The sequence below is a fragment of the Balaenoptera physalus genome (genome assembly GCF_965194825.1).
Source record: "Balaenoptera physalus genome assembly, chromosome: 4".
NCBI lineage: Eukaryota > Metazoa > Chordata > Mammalia > Artiodactyla > Balaenopteridae > Balaenoptera > Balaenoptera physalus.
This window is the reverse complement of record NC_138891.1, coordinates 76624636-76644558: the sequence shown is the minus strand read 5'-3', so window position 1 is coordinate 76644558 and position 19923 is coordinate 76624636. Positions and strand designations below refer to the sequence as shown.

General features: G+C 44.0%; 1 protein-coding gene across 8 annotated transcripts in view; it reads left to right on the top strand.

The window, feature by feature from the left end:
• The window catches only part of KALRN (kalirin RhoGEF kinase), a gene marked incomplete at its 3' end in the record, with an annotated part of 654541 nt that overhangs the window by 168874 nt on the left and 465744 nt on the right, over positions 1 to 19923 (top strand). For all 8 annotated transcript variants that reach the window (XM_082458482.1, XM_082458476.1, XM_082458483.1 and 5 more), the window contains one exon: positions 18764 to 18838. In XM_082458482.1, coding sequence (XP_082314608.1) covers positions 18764 to 18838 — 75 coding nt within the window. The remainder of the gene's footprint in view (positions 1 to 18763; positions 18839 to 19923) is intronic.

Here is a 19923-nt window from a genome sequence, read left to right as displayed (position 1 = left end):
TCATGCCTATTCTGGGAAGGCTTCCTGGAGGAAGGGGGACTGACAGCACAGGTCAGACCCTTTCTAGGGCCCTGCTTCTTTTTAGGGGGATTAACCCCAAAGAGCTAGTTACAGAACATGCAAATAAATTAAAAGAGAGACCTAGATGAAGAGCATGGAGATTAAGAGATCAACGAGGCAGAGGATTGTAAAATCCAGACAAGAGGAAGTAGAGGTGGTTTATTACAAATTTGAATTTTGGATGGTTCTTCATATGGTCTTCACATAATTAAACAGTTTTAAAATTTTAATACATATTCATTGAAGAAATTTTAAAAACTATAGAACAGTATAAAGAAGAAAATAAAATATCTTAATAATCCCCACAACCCAGAAATATATTATATCCATATTTGGGATCATACCAAATTGATATTTCTGAAGGTTCAAAAAAAAAAAAAACCAGTTGAGCCTCAGCAATTTCATAAGATTCAGCCTAATGTTTGTATAGTACATGTATCATTAGTATCCTATTTTTTACTTTATATATTGTGAGCATTCTTCCATGAAATTATAAATTACTCAAAAATAAAAATTTTAATGGCCGATTGGTGTTTCATTTAGAGCTATTGCAAGTTTATCTAACTAATCCCCTTCTGTTGGACATTTAGGCTGTTTGCAGTTTGGGACCACAATAAAAAGTGCTGCTTGAAACTCCTTCTCCTCAAATATTTGCCGTCATTTTTCCTTAGTTCCTTAGATGGACATCCAGAAGGGGAACTGAATTACTAGGTCATTGATTATGTATATTATTATTCATGATTCATATTACCAAATTGCCCTCTGGAAAGGTTGCTGTCATTTTAAGTGCACTGGCAGGGATGTGGGCAGAGAGGGCTAGCCCTGAACTCTTGCCAGCATTGAGGATTGTTGCCTTTTCAAAATCTTTGCAAATTTAAAGGATTTTAAAACATCTCATTATTTAGTTTGAACTTCCTTGATTACTAATTAGGTTGACTACTTTTTCTTGTTTATTGCCATTTCTTCTTTTTTTTGAAATGTATTTTTATATTCTTTGCCTGTTTTTCAGATAGGGAGTAGTATTAATCCTTTGTCAGATTTGTTGTAAATATGTTTCCAGATTGTCATTTACATTCTAAATTTTGCTTATACTCTAATGTATAGTTTAAAAATTTCCGTAGACAAAATAATAAATATCTTCCTTTCTTATTTCTTCAGTGTTTTCATGTCTAGCTCTTTCTCATTCAGGGATCAGTTAAATACTCACCCATATTGTTTCCTACAGTGTTTTTTTTTGTATGCCATTTTTAAGATTTGGTTTTCTACTCTAAAATTTATTTTGGTGTATAGTGTGAAGCTATGAAGATTAACTTGATTTTTCTTTTCCAACTAGTCTATTTTTCCAGTGCCGTTTATTGAATAATTCATCTTTTCCCCATTTCTTTAGATTCTTCCCTTATCATATATTAGGTTCTTAAATATGTCAGATCTATATTAGGTCTGTTAATCAGGCTCCATTCATTTATGTGTTAATTCTTGTGTCTGTGCCACCTTTAATAACTGGACTTTAAAATATATATTTTTTAATATCTAGTAGGGCAAACCCAACCCATTATTCATCTTTTTTCCAAAACATGTTTAATTATTTTTATCCATGTATCCCTCCAAATGAAAGTCTAGTTGAAAATCCCTTTGGCACATAATAGGTACTTAGAGATTCATTCAACTGATATAATATTTAGCTTTTTAATCCAAAACCATGTTGATTTTATTTGAATTTTATTTTACTTGAATCTTCTTTAATGTCTTGCCTTCCTGAGATAAACCCTATTTACATATATGGAAAATCTTTAAATGGCATTTAATGAAAAATTAAATTTCTTTTTATAGCTTATTTGGACTTCATTTCTTTTAGTCGTAAGACAACTTTATCTGTGATGAATGGTAGCCACTTTTATTTGCCATTGAATTACATCATAGAGTGAACAGCTGCATAACACAGTTATCCTAAACTTTAACTAAGTTTGCAGATAGTGTCATAACCACAACCTAATTATTAAATGTTTTAAGTGCATGAATATTATATAAGGATCCTGTATATGAAAGATTAATATACAAAGAAGGGAATTTGCTCTATCTCAGTTATTTCAAGAACAAGTAAGAAAAATTGGACAGTGAAAAACATTAGATAAACGTTAACAACATTAGTCATAATCCCATTTTCCAAAGATAATCGCTGTCTACTGTATGTATATGGTTTTTATACACACACGCACCAGTGTATGTACAATGGGGATAAAGTTGTACATGCTATTTTATAATCTGGCTTTCTCACTTAACAATATACCATGACATTTCCCATGGCATTAATTATTCTTATACAGTGTCATGTTTAATGGCTGCATAGAGTAGATAGACCATGGTTAATTTTACCAATCCCCTGTGGTTGAACATTTAGGTTTCCTGTGAGTTTTCAATAGTATGAAGCCATAATGAATGTCATTACTCCCTACTTTAACATTATTCTAGTCCTTAGCATATAAGCTGTGTTCTGAGTACATGTGCATATTCTTCCATGGAAAAGGCAGCCTCACGGCTCCCTGGTTGTGGCAAGGTCTCCTCTTCTTCAAGGAGCTGGAAAAGAGCAAAGAGGACCAGGTTTCCCAGCCTCCTAGAGGTATTCTGCTCATTACTGGAGAAAATTGTAAGTATTGGAGAATTAATGAGAAAAGACTTTCAGAGAGCCTGGAGCCATTTATTCTATGTAGCAAGTGGATTAAGGGTCCGATTCACCGGGGTTTGTATTCGCCACACCTCCGGCCTCCACACCTAGCTCTGTGACCTCTCTAGCCCTTTCTCCACTCTCAATGGCCTGACAGCTCAAGGCCAACAAAGGAAAAGACCCACAGGGCATGGACTCCCCTCAGGCCTCTTGTTTCTCCCTGCAAGCTGCTGGGGCTCCTCATGGGGCTCTGAAGATTCTGCCCACAGGTAGATGTTAGGGCTACCTCATCTCAGATGGTGGCCTTGCTGTTGGGATGCGTTTTCAGTAGGGGTCCTTCTCAGAAATGCCATCTGGACCAGTACACCTTTGCCTGGAACCCAGAGCAGTGGGGAGAGGAGCTGGGGAAGATGGGATGAGGCTGGCCAGCTACAATCTTCAGCACATAGAGATTAGTATGGAGGGGTGCCGGGGACCATAGCGCTCTGGACACAGGAGGAGGGGCAAGCACTCAACCAGCAGCTGCTCTCCTGCTGGAGACAGAGGCTTTCTTTTGCATCTGGAGAACCTGGCTATGGGAGCAGGAGTGGTTAGAGTACTCGTCAAACAGCCCAGATTGGGTAGGGGAGAGAAAGAAACAATGAAAATTCAGAGTAACTGCAAGAGGAGTGTGAGCAACATGGCTTACAGGTATGTAGTGGGAAGGTGGAGAGGCAGTTATTAGCTGCCATTTTCTGAATTTACTCCATTCACTTACTCGTTGCACTCATTCATTTATTTATTCACATAATCAACACTTTTATTGAGCATCTACTATGTATTAGGCCCCATGCTGGGGCTGCCAAGATAAACAAGAAAGAGGGAAGGAGTGTTATGTTGACGTAGCGTCAGCTATGTGTCTGGTACCTTCAAATAGATTTTCTCCTTTAATCATCACTATAGCCTGTGAAGTAGGTATTTTTACCTCTGATGAGGAAACAGACTCAGAGAGGTTAAGTAAACTGTCCAAGGGCACACAGTTAATAAGTGCTGGAGCTGGGAGTCAGACTTAGTTCTGTCTGAATCCAGAGCCTGTGTTTTGCTCAGGGCTGTGAGCTGCCTCTTGGGATGTTCCTGCCCTGGGAAAGCTCACCATTTGGTGCAAGATGGCTTGATGAGAGAATAGTGGCCAGGCTTGCTCTGCTGTGGCTGCCTGACTAGGAACACCTGAGAGCCTGCTTCTCATTCTGCCATGATCCAGCTCCAAGGGATCTTGTTAAATAAGTTTGCAGACCCCCTCTGCTGGCTCTAATCTTGACCATAACCCCTCATGGTCTAGGAGGGATCTTGGGTCAAGTTGTCATCACTCTGCTAGCTGGGGTTAGAGGCCAGAGAAATCTTCAGTTAGGAAGGCTCCCAGGAAAGGCACTGCCTAGGTATTTATAAAACTCATTTCAGGGACTTCCCTGGCAGTCCAGTGGTTAAGACTCTGTGCTTCCATTGCAGGGGGCACGGGTGTGATCCCTGGTTGGGGAACTAAGATCCTGCGTGCTGCACAGCGTGGCCAAAAACAAATGAACAAAAACCCAAAAAACTCATTTTGTGTTTAACCTCACTCCTTCTGGCCCTCTGTAACGAGAGAAAACCACCTCTGAAGCTTATCCTTAGAGCATAGGATCTGGTGCATAGCCTTTACCTCGCACCATCTGTCTCAGATTCCTCTTATCCAAGCTAAGGAATCTAAGTCATTTCTCTTCTCTAGTTGCTTTCTCTTCCAGCCCAACCACCCTATTGGGTCTCAGCTAAACCATGAGTGTTAGTGGACCATGAGTGAGGCAGATGATGGGTGATAGGATTTGGTGGTTAGAACTCAAAGCAGACTGTAGGGTCTCATTTTGACTTTGCTTTAGACCAGTGGTTCTCTACCATTTAGGGAGCTATTGACCCTTTTGAAAATCTCATGAAAACTGGAATTACACAATTTTCTTCTCAGAAAAATGGGCACATATGGGTTTATATGCAATAACTTGAATGCAGTTTCATGAGGTTCAAGGCCTTCCCCACCGCACACATTTTTGAGGGAAGGCTAGAAAGCCTGTTTCGGTTTACCAAGTGCTCCTGGAATGTGTGGCTTAGTATGTCCTCTGGTGAGCAGAGTTGAAGGTTACCTAGGCAACCCTTTGCAGACAACCCCTCCCCCTGCCCCAGCTCCTTGTTTTCCATATTCTGGAGAATTCTAGCTTCATGAGATATTCGGATTACCTTGGTTTCCTATTTAACACTTGACATGGTTTGCTTCTTTCTAAAGAAGTATCAGGCATCATGAGTCAGACTCTTCCTGATCCTGGTCATTTCCTAGCTTAAGCTGGCTCCTCATTCTGCTAGGTCTGTAAGGGAAGCTTTGTTGCTTATCTCTGGCAAACACTAACTCATCTCTCTGTTACTGTGGAGAGGGTCTGGGTTGTAGGGGGAAGCCATCATGTCTTAGCTACTCTTCTCTGTTCCCGAAACTTACCAGAGAAACCTCAGGACTCACTACTGTCCTGTCCAGTCCAGGACCTTGCTGAGATTCCCATAACCCAATGCCTCTTCTCTAGCTACTGCTCCTTCACTTTTCAGACACTTTCTTAGACCTTGAGTTTTATTAGCCCTTTGGGATTTTCTGAATATTTGTCCCTTGTATGTGTTGGGTTGGGTTGGCCAGAAAGTTCGTTCGGTTAGTGAATATGTTGTTCAATAAAATTCTTCGTGAAAATGAAAAATGTGTCTTTCATTTTTACTTAAAAACTGAATGAACTTTTTGGCCAACCCAATACTTCTATCATTGTGTTTCTTACCTGATATTAAAATTACATGTTGATGTGTCTGATTCTCCCTCTAAATTAAAAGTCCCTTAAGGTCAGGAACTCTACATTTTTTATCATTATACCCATAGTGACTGGGACTTTACTTGGTACATATAGATGCTCAATTAATATTTATTGAACTGAATTGGGTAGTGTTTAGATACCTAAGGTAATAACTTAAGGAGAGATTTAAAAATTCCCTAAAACTCTAGGAATCTTTCCATGGCCAACCCATCTATGTCAGTTTATCCAGAAACCTAAACATAGTATTGGCGGACATAAGGAGTTCATGCTGTCTCATTTCCACGGAAGGTGTGTGTGTGTGTGTGTGTGATGGGATGGGATGGGATGGGATGTGATGTGATGTGCACAGACCTTTCTTGGTTACAGCAATTATTTGAAAACAATACCAGAACAAGTCTTTTTTTTTTTTAACTTTGTGTTTTTATTTATTTATTTATATTTATTTATGTCTGTGTTGGGTCTTCGTTTCTGTGCAAGGGCTTTCTCCAGTTGCGGCAAGTGGGGGCCACTCTTCATCGCAGTGCACAGGCCTCTCATTATCGTGGCCTCTTTTGTTTCGGAGCACAGGCTCCAGACGCGCAGGCTCAGTAATTGTGGCTCACAGGCCTAGTCGCTCCGCGGCATGTGGGATCTTCCAGGACCAGGGCTCGAACCCGTGTCCCCTGCATTGGCAGGCAGATTCTCAACCACTGCGCCACCAGGGAAGCCCCAGAACAAGTCTTTTAATTCTCTCCAGTAATCTCTCCATGTCTGTGTCCTTCAATACTTTTTCGTATTTGTTTATCTCTCTGATATGTCTTAACGTCTCTTTTGTCTCTCTTTCGCGTTTGGTTCACATATCCTAAGACAGGCTGGACAGCAGTCACTCTGAGTAGCAACTACACAACTAGCTCAGGACCAAGGACAGCAGCACGCATGTCCTTGAAGTGGGAGAAGGGGCTTTAGTTTGCTAAAGTTTGTTCAATAATATGACCTTTGTGTGTGGCCCTTCTCACCTGTCAGGCTGCACTTGCAATTCTGCAAACCTGGTTATTACTTTGGCCCTAGTTGTTCTATGTCTGCGGTGGACCTGTGTCCAATCTGTCCCTCTGGCATTGCTTCCACTGACGGGCATGGTAGTGAGACCAGGGCAGGAATGGCACAGCTGTGGAATCAGAAAGCCTGGAGGTGGGAACAGGGAGGAACTCTGGGCTGGGATGAGAGAGACTGCTCCAGGAGCTGCCCATGAGGGTCTCCTGCTCTGAGCTCTGCAGTCAGCCATTGCTGCTTTACTGCGACCCACCCCTGAATTTCAGGCCATGGGGGTGGGTGGGGGAGAGGAAAGAGGCCTTGGGGATGTGCTGGGCCATTCCGTGTTTGGATACCCGCCTGAGTGCCTTCCATAATGACGGAGGCCAAAGCTGGCTTTTCATATCAACAAGTTCATTTTTAACGAAGGTCATAATGTCCTGATTAAATCAAAATTAAAATTAAAACGCTATTGATGTGCACACTGGGGAAGAGGGAAAGAGACTGAGAGTGAGGGTCCCAAAGAGTGAAACTTTTACATGTCTGAACTTCCACAGGACACACCTCCTGCCTCTGAGTACCTCTGTAACTCTCTCTAAACATATTATAAGAGCAAATATACTGCTAATGTTCAACAGCTGATTTGTATTCAGCACTGACTGATTCATCACTGGCAAATGTTCTGTGTTACTTTGATGGACCCATCCAAGAGTAATGCTCAGTGTAAGGAAAAAAGACAATAAATCTACCACCCTGACCACCATCTGTGAGGCATGAGCACTTTAAATAACCTGATCAGTTAGCAAAGACTCTGTTAAAAAAAAAAAAAAAAGATGAGCAGGTATAGTCACTTCGGAAGTGGCCATTTTCTTGTGTCCAGAGGACACTGAGTGATGGCAACTTTTCTGGGAAGGGAGGGAGAGTGAGTGAATCTGTGTTGCAGCTGAGGTCTCAGCTCAAGCTAATATTAAAGCTTGTGAAGAATAAACAAATGGTTTGCTCATTAGCTGGGCTTAGAGAGGTGTTACCCACATGTTTAAAGTGCTAATTATTAGTGATCTTTAATGGAGCTAATTTAGCAGTGGTAAGTGTTACACATTTCTGCTCTTCAGAAGTAGCCCATTAGCCAGGCCTTTATATCTAATATTGACTTTAGGAAGTTAATATTGAAACAGGCCACAATTAAGAGTTCACGTGAAGCTGTGAGAGAGAGAAAGATGGAGGTGGGGTAAAAAAAGGCACAGAGAGGGACCAGGAGAGGAAGAGACACAGCTGCTATTAATCACCTTTTGTGTGGAAGGCACTGTGGATGAATAAGATTCAGTTCCTGGGCTGCTCATTCAGCACCACCTGTGTGCCAGTCCCTGCCCTCAAGAGCTTAGAGTCTAGAGAGGGATCCAGATGCAGGAGTGGAGATGGCATGGCAGTGAGGTGCCTGCCATGTGATGCACAGAGAAGGGAAGCCAGGCCCGCCTGGGGTCGGGAACGAGTTAGGGAAGGCACCCTGGAGAAGCAACACAGCTCACTATGGAGCAGGGCAGAAAGTGCTCATTGTGAGCGGTGACGTTCAAATGCATGTCAGAGTTCAGAGAAGGTAGACGTTGTGTCCCCATTGTGTAAAGACGGCTCAATCTGGCCATCAGCACAAGTCCCTGGCTACTGCCTCACACTGCATAAGGCCTCGTCAGTTTGTTTGGAAAAGCTTAGGACTTAGCAGTTGCTGAAAGAGGAGCCTTTGTGTTTTTTTTCCTTCTCCCCTTTTGCGCTGAAATCAGGTGAGCTGAGGTTCGTGAACGTCCTTCTCTCAGAAGTCCCATGGCCTGGTGCCGGGGTCGGGGAGAGCCTACCACACCATCGCTGCTCTGTGGTTGCTGCTCAAGGGGAAGGAGGGTGCTGCCAGCTGGTCTGACATTTGCAGGTGTCAGTGGGGTGATAGATCCCCAGCTGGGGAGAGGCAGTGGATCCCTACACTGTGTGGTGCGTCTATTGCTGACACTAAGCTGCCCAGTCTCTTTCTCGGCCAGATGTATTCCTTCCGCTGAGCTCTGCACACGCTTCCTGCCTCAGTGGCAGGTGTTTTAAGGAGAGCTCCAAGGCACATATTTATAGTTCCCGGAGGAGTTTCCCACAGGATGTTGCCTCAATAGCTCGTTAGCGTGTCTGTAAAGAGGAGACAAGCCAATCACCTCCATCTGCGTGTGTGTGTGTGTGTGTGTGTGTGTGTGTGTGTGTGTGTGTGTGTGTGTGTGTGTGTGTGTGTGTGTGTGTGTGTGTGTGTGTGTGTGTGTGTGTGTGTGTGTGTGTGTGTGTGTGTGTGTGTGTGTGTGTGTGTGTGTCTTTCCAGCTCTTTGTCTCTCACTCTTACCCTTTCCCCTCTCATTCTTGCCACCTCTCTCTCCTCTTGGGTTAATATAGGAAAGGGGGAAGGAGAGAAGGGACAGTGAGGGGAATAAAGATCATTGCCACTTTGCACCGACAGGTTCCCTCTCAGCCCAGCTGCACTGACAGCATCTTCTCCCAGGGGCTTTGCCCGTCTAGTCCCCACAGAGAAGGGGCCATGTCCTCAAGTCTCTTCCCTTTATGAATAGTTCCACATTGCGTCTTCAGGGTCTTCCACAAACTCTCAGCCTGCTTACTGGCCTGGCAGGCTCCCAGGAGGTACCTAGCAGACAAGCATTCCTCCTGCTTCTCTTAGAACCTAGGGAGAAGATATAAAGAGGCCAAATTCCAGTGCCCCCTGCCCCCCAGCCCACCACCCACCTCAGCAGGGGCTGTGTGTCCCATTCTCCCTGTCTCCTTCAAGATAGAACAGAATGTGACGTGGAGGTTGGAGTCAGCGCCTGCTGGGTCCAGCTCTGTTCTGGAACCACAGCCTTCCTTTGGGACCAGCCAGATTCCACCAGCTCTGGCCCTTGCTGTGGCACAGTCCAGCTCTCTGAGCTCCTGCAGGCGCTTGCGGACACATCTTTGCCAGGGCCTTCTCGGGAGCCCACCCTACTGAGATTGTTCAAGTTCAGAATGAGATCACGGAGCCCACCCACCTCCCCCATGCCCTCCTCTCCGTGGCTGCATAACCCTGCTTTTCTGTTCAGCCTGTTCTCTGTCTCTAGCACACAGCTTGCTTGCTCCTTCCTCTCTGCCTTGGCACATACTGCTTCCCACCAGAGCACTGTTCCATGGCCCTTCCCTTATTCAAAACCTAGTTCAAAGATCACCTCTTGGGGGAGCCACCCTGATGAACTGCCTCCAACTCACCACTCTTACTCTCTGTCTTCTTAGGACCTGTGCGTGCTCAGTTTCAGTGCAGTGTTTCTTTATCCTCTTTTGCTTGACAGGTACTGCGCTAGGTGCTGGGGTAGAACACCGAGTAAGACAGGGTCCCCACCCTTGGAGTGTCAGGATCAGTTAATGGGGAACAGAATGAAAACGTAGAAATGCCTTTCAGGAGTGACAGAGTACAAGGTACAGTCAGGGACAGCTCAACTTGTTGGGGAGGTCAGGGAAACTGCCCAGAGGAAGTGATGGATTAGAGAAAAGATTTAAGAGGTAGAATCAACAGAGCCAAGTGACTGAATCGATATTTGCAATATAGGAGCGGGGGTGGGGTGGAGTTTAGGATATGCCTCCCAGGTTTCTGTTTGGGTAACTCAGTGGTTGAGGGCACCAGTAATCAGGGTAGAGGGGGTGCAGGGCAGCCATGTTGGAGGCAGGATGGGAGGGTCTTTACCAGAATCTCAGACTCTTAAGCTTTGTTGTTTTTTTTTCTCTTTAAGGGAACTTTATTATTTTTCTTTATTTATTTTTGGCTGCGTTGGGTCTTCATTGCTGCGTGGACTTTCTCTAGTTGCGGCCAGTGGGGGCTACTCTTCTTTGTGGTGCGTGGGCTTCTCATTGCAGTGGCTTCTCTTATCGCGGAGCATGGGTTCTAGGCGCATGGGCTTCAGTAGTTGTGGCTCGTGGGCTCTAGAGCGCAGGCTCAGTAGTTGTGGCGCACGGGCTTAGTTGCTCCACGGCATGTGGGATCTTCCCGGACCAGGGCTCGAACCCGTGTCCCTGCATTGGCAGGCGGATTCTTAACCACTGTGCCACCAGGGAAGCCCCTAAGTTGTTTTTTTATAGAGTGTTTGGTAGCTTCCTGGTGTCAGGGGAAATGGGCATTAGGTATTTTGTTAGGCAGGAAACTCTCAGAGGGCAAAAATTGGGTCTCCCCTCCAAAGGAGCAAATTGCCTGAGGTAAGCACTGTGTTCTCCTTAGATGTGGAGCTCCCTAGGGTGGAGGCACCTCTCCTTCCTCTGTTTCTCATCCAGTGTTGCCCAGTGTTCAAGGCTTTGCACCTGTGGGTGGGAGTGCAGGTGCGGTGAACAGCCGCCCGGCTGCTGTGTCCTCCAGGGCCATCTCAGAGATGGCATCTTGGCCTGTAAATATGATCATTGACAGTGTTTATGGTACTGAGAGCAGTTAGAGAAGGCGGAGGGCTCTGAGGGTTGGGGTAGCGAGGAAGATCTGTTGTGAAATTAAAATATTTGATTCATGAGAGAGTGGTTTTAAGCTACCAAAATTCTGAGCAGTTTGGACAAGTGTTATTCATAAATATTCCTACTGCCAAAAAATAAGACATGGTCCAGTCTCAATGCCCTGGAAGGGGATAGCCCTCCTGGATAGCCTTTTTATTCCAGAGCTGGATTTGAGTTCTGGGTCACAGAGTAATGGGTGAATCTCTGGAATCCTGGGCAGGGGGGAGGGGTCATGAGCAGCAGCAGTAGGTCAGATTCTAGAGGTTCTGCTTAGACTGGGCTAAAGGATGCTTTTGTCTATCTCTGCCTCTGAAGCAACTCTGGAATAGAAAGACATACTTTAGAGTATATCACTTCCCTAAACATAATGCACATTCATCACCTGGGTTTCTTGTTAAAATACAAGCTCTGATCTTGTAGGTCTGGGGTGGGGCCTGGGATTCTGCATTTCTAGCAAGATGGTAGATGATGCTTGTTACTTTAAGTAGGAAGGATTTAAGACTCACCATTAGGAAGCCTTTCCTTTGGGCTCCCTGGCATTCTGTACACTTGATGTCTTATCTCTGATAATACCTCATTGTCCTGTCTGCATACCTATCTACCTCTGCCTGGAAGACCCCTGGAGAGCAGTGTCCATTTCTTATTTGTCAAAGTATCACCACAGCCTAACATAAGGCCTAGCACATAATAGGTGTTCAATAGAGAATTGATAAAAGAATGACCCTGGGAATAGGAAACTGTCCAAATAATGCCAAAACCAAGGTTCTGCCTAATGAGCTCTTGGAATTCTCAGCTATAAGCCAGATCTCTTTTGTACAGCAGATCAGTCAGTGTTTCAGTGCCACTGTGATCAAGGCTCCCATGCTGGACACCACAGGGATGGCGTGGAAAGAGGAAGCAGAGACCTGAGCATTGGGAAATATGCTGTCTCAGTGGCAAAACAGGGTTAGGGCCCATTTGATGCAACATTAGCATACTTACACAATAATTTCTAACTAAGTGCAAATTAAGGGGGTGTGACTGAGAACCAAAAGGAAACAAAGAGCAATCCATGGGTACCCTGGCAGCTTGCACCTCCAAATGCTCAACACTTACTTGTTTCTTCACTTGTTGAAATCGTGATTGCATCCTAAAGGAGGTTAGCATAGACAAGGCACCCAGCTGCCCTGGGAGACTCACTGCCATCCCAGAGCCACAAAACCACAGACAGGGCCTGTGACCCAAGGGCTGGTCCTGCTCTTGCCACGTGGGGCCACACAGAGGCTGGGAGCCAGAGGGAGGATCATCGGCATCTTCCAGCAACGGAGCAGTGACTAGGAAAATGTGGAGAGGAACAGGCAGCAGCAATGTGAGCATAACCCATTTGGAGTGAGGAGGAGGTAAGAGTGGGGCTTGGAGAAGACCCATGCTGGAGATCCTGGGGAGATGGCGATGGTAATTTTTACTTCCCTAATAGACGCAGAGCATTTCAACTTTGCTAATTAACAGAACAGCAGGCTTGTAAATCTGACAGCAGCAGGACACGAATGGAGTGGGATTAACACTGAACGGGGGAAGTGTGCCTTTGTCCTTAAGATAAAGCACAGCATTCATGTTGGGCCAGGCCCATGAGGGAACCCTCTGGTTCTTTCTTTTCCTGCGGTAACCCCAAGGGCACAGGGACCTTTATTTCTTCTCAGGCTTTCTTTAGAGGCAGCAAGGGGCCTAGAGTTTATAGTCTAATAGTGCTATCAAATGTACCTTGTATCAGAGAGAGTAATTGCAGTTCATGTCTTCCTCCTTCAAGGTGTGTATGCCCCCGGAAGTTCTCCCATCACTAGTCTCGCATTTTGGTAACTTGGGCTGTCCGCAAAATGGGGTGACGTGCCCTGAACATTCCAATCCCTAAACTGATTCCTGGGAAAGAATGGGCTAGGAGGCCAGGGAAGAGTTGTTGTTTTTTTTTTATAAACATCTTTATTGGAGTATAACTGCTTTACAATGGTGTGTTAGTTTCTGCTTTATAACAAAGTGAATCAGTTATACATATACATATGTTCCCATATCTCTTCCCTCTTGCGTCTCCCTCCCTATCCCACCCCTCTAGGTGGTCACAAAGCACCCAGCTGATCTCCCTGTGCTATGCGGCTGCTTCCCACTAGTTATCTATTTTACATTTGGTAGTGTATATATGTCCATGCCACTCTCTCACCTTGTCACATCTTACCCCTCCCCCTCCCCATATCCTCAAGTCCATTCTCTAGTAGGTCTGTGTCTTTATTCCCGTCTTGCCCCTAGGTTCTTCATGACCTTTTTTTTTTTTCCTTAGATTCCATATATATGTGTTCGCATACTGTATTTGCTTTTCTCTTTCTGACTTACTTCACTCTGTATGACAGACTCTAACTCCATCCACCTCACTACAAATACCTCCATTTCGTTTCTTTTTATGGCTGAGTAATATTCCATTGTATATATGTGCCACATCTTCTTTATCCATTCATCTGTCGATGGACATTTAGGTTGCTTCCATGTCCTGGCTATTGTAAATAGAGCTGCAATGAACATTTTGGTACATGACTCTTTTTGAATTATGGTTTTCTCAGGGTATATGCCCAGTAGTGGGATTGCTGGGTCGTATGGTAGTTCTATTTTTAGTTTTTAAAGGAACCTCCATACTGTTCTCCATAGTGGCTGTATCAATTTACATTCCCACCAACAGTGCAAGAGGGTTCCCTTTTCTCCACACCCTCTCCAGCATTTATTGTTTCTAGATTTTTTGATGATGGCCATTCTGACCGGTATGAGATGATATCTCATTGTAGTTTTGATTTGCATTTCTCTAATGATTAATGATGTTGAGCATTCTTTCATGTGTTTGTTGGCAATCTGTATATCTTCTTTGGAGAAATGTCTATTTAGGTCTTCTGCCCATTTTTGGATTGGGTTGTTTGTTTTTTTGTTATTGAGCTGCATGAGCTGCTTGTAAATCTTGGAGATTAATCCTTTGTCAGTTGCTTCATTTGCAAATATTTTCTCCCATTCTGAGGGTTGTCTTTTGGTCTTGTTTATGGTTTCCTTTGCTGTGCAAAAGCTTTTTCGTTTCATTAGGTCCCATTTGTTTATTTTTGTTTTTATTTCCATTTCTCTAGGAGGTGGGTCCAAAAGGATCTTGCTGTGATTTATGTCATAGAGTGTTCTGCCTATGCTTTCCTCTAAGAGTTTGATAGTGTCTGGCCTTACATTTAGGTCTTTAATCCATTTTGAGTTTATTTTTGTGTATGGTGTTAGGGAGTCTTCTAATTTCATTCTTTTACCTGTAGCTGTCCAGTTTTCCCAGCACCACTTATTGAAGAGGCTGTCTTTTCTCCACTGTATATGCTTGCCTCCTTTATCAAAGATAAGGTGACCATATGTACGTGGTTTTATTTCTGGGCTTTCTATCCTGTTCCATTGATCTATGTTTCTGTTTTTGTGCCAGTACCAAACTGTCTTGATTACTGTAGCTTTGTAGTATAGTCTGAAGTCAGGGAGCCTGATTCCTCCAGCTCCATTTTTCGTTCTCAAGATTGCTTTGGCTATTTGGGGTCTTTTGTGTTTCCATACAAATTGTGAAATTTTTTGTTCTAGTTCTGTGAAAAATGCCAGTGGTAGTTTGATAGGGATTGCATTGAATCTGTAGATTGCTTTGGGTAGTAGAGTCATTTTCACAATGTTGATTCTTCCAATCCAAGAACATGGTATATCTCTCCATCTATTTGTATCATCTTTAATTTCTTTCATCAGTGTCTTATAATTTTCTGCATACAGGTCTTTTGTCTCCTTAGGTAGGTTTATTCCTAGATATTTTATTCTTTTTGTTGCAATGGTAAACAGGAGTGTTTTCTTAATTTCACTTTCAGATTTTTCATCATCAGTGTATAGGAATGCCAGAGATCTCTGTGCATTAATTTTGTATCCTGCTACTTTACCAAATTCATTGATTAGTTCTAGTAGTTTTCTGGTAGCATCTTTAGGATTCTCTATGTACAGTATCATGCCATCTGCAAACAGTGACAGCTTTACTTCTTCCTTTCCGATTTGGATTCCTTTTATTTCTTTTTCTTCTCTGGTTGCTGTGGCTAACACTTCCAAAACTATGTTGAATAATAGTGGAGAGAGTGGGCAACCTTTTCTTGTTCCTGATCTTAGTGGAAATGGTTTCAGTTTTTCACCATTGAGGACAATGTTGGCTGTGGGTTTGTCATATATGGCCTTTATTATGTTGAGGAAAGTTCCCTCTATGCCTACTTTCTGCAGGGCTTTTATCATAAATGGGTGTTGAATTTTGTCGAAAGCTTTCTCTGCATCTATTGAGATGAGCATATGGTTTTTCTCCTTCAATTTGTTAATATGATGTATCACGTTGATTGATTTGCATATATTGAAGAGGAAGAGTTGTTTTATCTTCCCAAATTGCACTGAATCTTGCCAGGGAATTGGTTCCCAATACTTTCTTTCAAAGCATATTGATCTGATAACCTGAAGATCTTAAAGGCTAATAAATATGAAGAGAAGGTTTAAAAAGTCTCAGAATACTAGAGCTGAGTGGTACTCTGGAGATCATCTACTCAGATCACCAGCACTTGGTGTGACAGATGAGGCCACTGACCTTGTGCAAGTCACTTTAGGAAGGGTTAACATTTCATTCATGTATTTATTCTTTCATCAAATATTTATTGAATATTTACTATGAGTCTGCCCAGACATGTACCTGGGAGTGAAAACATGTTGCTATTTCATTGGTCCTGTTTGAGTTAGCGTTCAGTGAAGTTCCCCTTTCTTATAGATTCTGACAGCTGGTTTCAAAAGGATGGTGGGGGAATTGACACATAGAATCTTTAGCCAGTGCAAATAGGTTTTCTATGCAAGGTCACCAACTTCTGAGCTGCTAGGCTAATTAGTTTAGCTCTACTTGGCTTTACATAATACATACATTATTGAAAAGTTATTTGTAATTCAATTTTTTGGCAAATGAGAAACTAATTCAAACCACTAAGACAACTTTTATTTGAAGAAACCCTGGAGCAAATCCTTTTATAATGTGAAAAATTTTGTTGTTGCTGTTGGAAATGATTATCCCCTATTTAAGGATTTTGTAAATCTGGACACTTTAGGTTTTCTTATGGTGGGCACACAACCTGGGAGATAGCTCAGTTGTGTTCTGAACGGGATGAGGGAAGACTCTGGCCTGAGAAGAGGAAGCCCCGCTGGGAATCTTAGACCAGCCCAACCCAAGATAGTGACATATAGTCGGGCCAACAACTGCAAGCTGCCTGGACAAGCTGCTCCCCTTCTCTCAGGTCTTGGAGTCTGGAGGGGAGAACGGAGAGGTGGGGCATGATGAGTGGGGTATGCAGGATGAAATTCCAAATTCCCTCTCTCTCTCTCCACAGGTGGGAGTGGGGAGAGGGCAGGATGAGGAACCTTTTGCTTCTTTTAGAGCAAATTTCAAACTCTTCCTTAATATCTGGGGACTGTGTGGAAATAGAGCCGTCTTGTATACTTTAACATGGTAGGGGAAGCGAGGAAGAACAGTGGAAAAAAACAGGACAGGAGTTTAGGAGAGAAGAGGATTATGTGGATTCTTATTATACAGTAAAATCTCTTTACTTTCGGTCTTGCTATTTTCGAACTTGTAAATAATCTAGACGAAGACAGGACTGAAGTTTAACTTTTCTTATTAAAATTTTTTCTCTAGAAATTAATAGTGTATGTAGTGATGTAAAGGAGAGTGTTTTAAAACTGATGTATAGAAAGACACAGTCCACATATGAAAATAAACTATTTTCATGCAGAAGCATCATTCTACTCAAGTAATTCATATATTAAAGATGATCCTTATCTAGTTCGTAAAGCTTGATAGGACTCTTCCTTGCCCAGGAAGCTGAAACTTCTTATTGCATCATGGTGAAAATTTACCTATGTATCTGTTTGTAATTTCTACAATAATTTATATGGATCCTAATTAGTTTCTACTAGTGAGGTTTAATTGCTTTCCTGTGTTGGAAGATAAAGTCAGAGCATAAAGATCTGTAGAAACAAGAAAGTACAAAACCATGCTTATAGTTAGAACTTCCTTTTTTATGGTGTTATTTTTTTTCCTCAATTGCCCACGGTCTTCTCAAAGTGAGCCTTGCAGCTGGTTAATTCAGCATCAGCTACTCTGGGCCAGCTTGTAAAGAGAAGCAACTAATGAAAAAAAGCCTCACTGTCTTCATTTAGTGAAAAATGAAAAAGAAGAAATAGGTGAAAGGGTCAGATGCCCTTTGGAAATTTGTTTGGGGTTAGGGTATGACCTCTGACCGTGGAAACTGGCGTTCTGGGGATACTTCTCTTCTCCTCTTTGGTTGAGTGTGCAACTGTCTCATTTCCCTTCCCTAGGCCAGTGATCTTAGTCCCAGGTTGTTGCCAGAATTCCTAACAATTTTGGATCCTTGAAATAGTCAATGTTTAGGGATTGAGACACCCTGAGTGGGACCATCCTGTCCAGCACATTTCTCCCCTCTGTAAATTGTCAGGTTGGGACCACAAGAGAGTAGGCCAAGTGGAGAAAGGCACTAGAAGGGGTGTCTGTGGTCTCTGGTTCTCTCTCACTGAGCTGACACAGGGCCGCCACTCTTCCGGGGTCCCTCTGTGCCATGTCCCTAGAGGCGGTACACAGCAGAGATTCCATCACAGCCTGCAGGGCTCTGAGTGTGGGCTGGCTCTCGCTGAGAGTCCTTGTGGGGTACTCAGGGTAAATGATAGGGGTGCAGTGGGCTGGCCTGGAGTTTTTGTGAGCGTGTGTAAGCTGAGTCCTCCCTTCCCACGCATCGCACACGGGGCTGGGTTGTCCTTTGCCTCCAGAGGCTGCTGTTTCTCGAGGCACATTGTTATTTTCCATTCTGTGTGAGCCCCAGACCTCTGCCCCCAACCCTCTAACAGGAACTCAACTGGACTCCTGAAAGGACTTTCCAACTGAGAAGCGAGATTTAGGCAGAGAAAGAGTTGCTGAAGAAGGGAAGGTGTTTCCTTCCCACGGGATTGACATTGCTCACCAGCTGTCCATTGTGAACTGAGGACGGTGTTACTGAAAGGGCGGGAGAAGAGGTGGGGAGGGGTTTTGCACTCAACTTTGCTTGTCACTTGGGGATTTTCACTTTTCCCATCTGTAAAATGAAGACTAACAGTTGCTGTGCCACATAGAGGAAAGGCAAAAAGAATTATTTAGGGCATTGTGGTCCATCTTGATGTTAATTAACCTGTTCAGCAGATATTTACTGAGTGTCTACTGTGTATCAGCCACTGTGCTAGCACTAGAAGTACAAAAATGATTTCTAAAAAGCCCCATCTTCAAGTTCACAGCAACAGGGCTGTAGTTGTTGCCTCCAGGGCTTGGAGCTTTGTGTGTGTTTTGGGGGGTGACTTGGACGGGTCTCTCCTTGAAAAGGACCTGGAGGGCCATACCCTTGGTCACCCCTATGGCCCGGCATCATGTGGAAGTGTCCTTTCTGTTGTGGAGCCTCTCCTGCTCTTGGGCCGGGCTGTGGGGCCTGAGCAAGGCATTACTTTCTGGCTCATGATGGGGTTGGGAAACTAAGGGTGGAACTGAGGGATTCAGCCATTTGGCCTCTTTCACCCTTATTCTTTCTGTTTTGTTCTCTGACAGGGTCTTTTCGGAATGATGGTTTGAAAGCTTCTGATGTCCTTCCCATCCTAAAGGAAAAAGTGGCCTTCGTGTCTGGTGAGTGTCTATGGAAGCTTCCTTTATAGTGGACCTAGAGAAGTTGTGTGTGTGTGTGCGCGCACGCGTGTGTGCGCAGGCACTCACTTCTCTGTGTGCTAGTGAGAGAGGAGTGGTGGTGGAAGCGATGCTCAGAGAAGCTGCTTCCTCTCTCCAGAGGCAGGCAGAAAGGGAAGGGAGCCCTCTGGTCCCCGCTGGGTGTCCTGGAGGATGTTCACAACAAAGGGTGAGTACCCTCCCCCCACCTTGCACCCACACACATCCACCTCACCCCGCCCCACCCTCCCAGGCTTGTCAGGGCCACAGGAGCTGCTGAGGCCCGTCTGAGAGATGCTCCAGCTGGAGGGGTCTGTCCCCTTCACACATTCCCACAGGTTTTATTTGGGTTCATCTCTGGATGAACAGGTGGACAGGGTATTTAAATTTTTTCTTGCTCCTTCTTATCTCTCCTTCCAGCAAAGGGAACTCAAGTGAGTAGTTGTATCTATTTATTTATTTTTCTGAATAGTACTCATTTCCTACTTCTCTCTCCAACCCATCTTATGCACCGGGTCCCTTTCATGTCTAATTCAGGGGTTATCAAACTGTAGCCTGTGTTTTGCTGCAGGCCAGCCAGCCACCTGTAAGTAAAGTTTTACTGGAACATAGCCATGTGCATTCACTTAGTAGTGTATTAATTAGCTTCCTATTGCTGCTATAACAAGTTGCCACAAAGCTTGGTGGCTTACAGCAACAGAAATGTATTCTCTCACAGTTACGGAGGCCAGAAGTCCAAAATCAGTTTATTGGGCTGAAGTCAAAGTTTCAGCAGGCTGTAATGCTTCAGGAGGCTCTAGGGGAGAATTTGTTTCTTGCCCCCTTCCAGCTTCTGGGGGCTGCCAGCATCCCTTGGCTGGTGGCCACATCACTTCCACCTCTGCCTCCATGGTGGTATTGCCTTCTGCTCTTCTGTCTGTGTCAAATCTCCCAATGCCTCATGGTAAGGATACTTGTGACTGCACTTAGGGCCTACTCAGATATTCCAGGATAATCTTCCCATCTTAGGAGCCCTATCTGCAAAAGCTCTTTTTCCAAATAAGGTGACA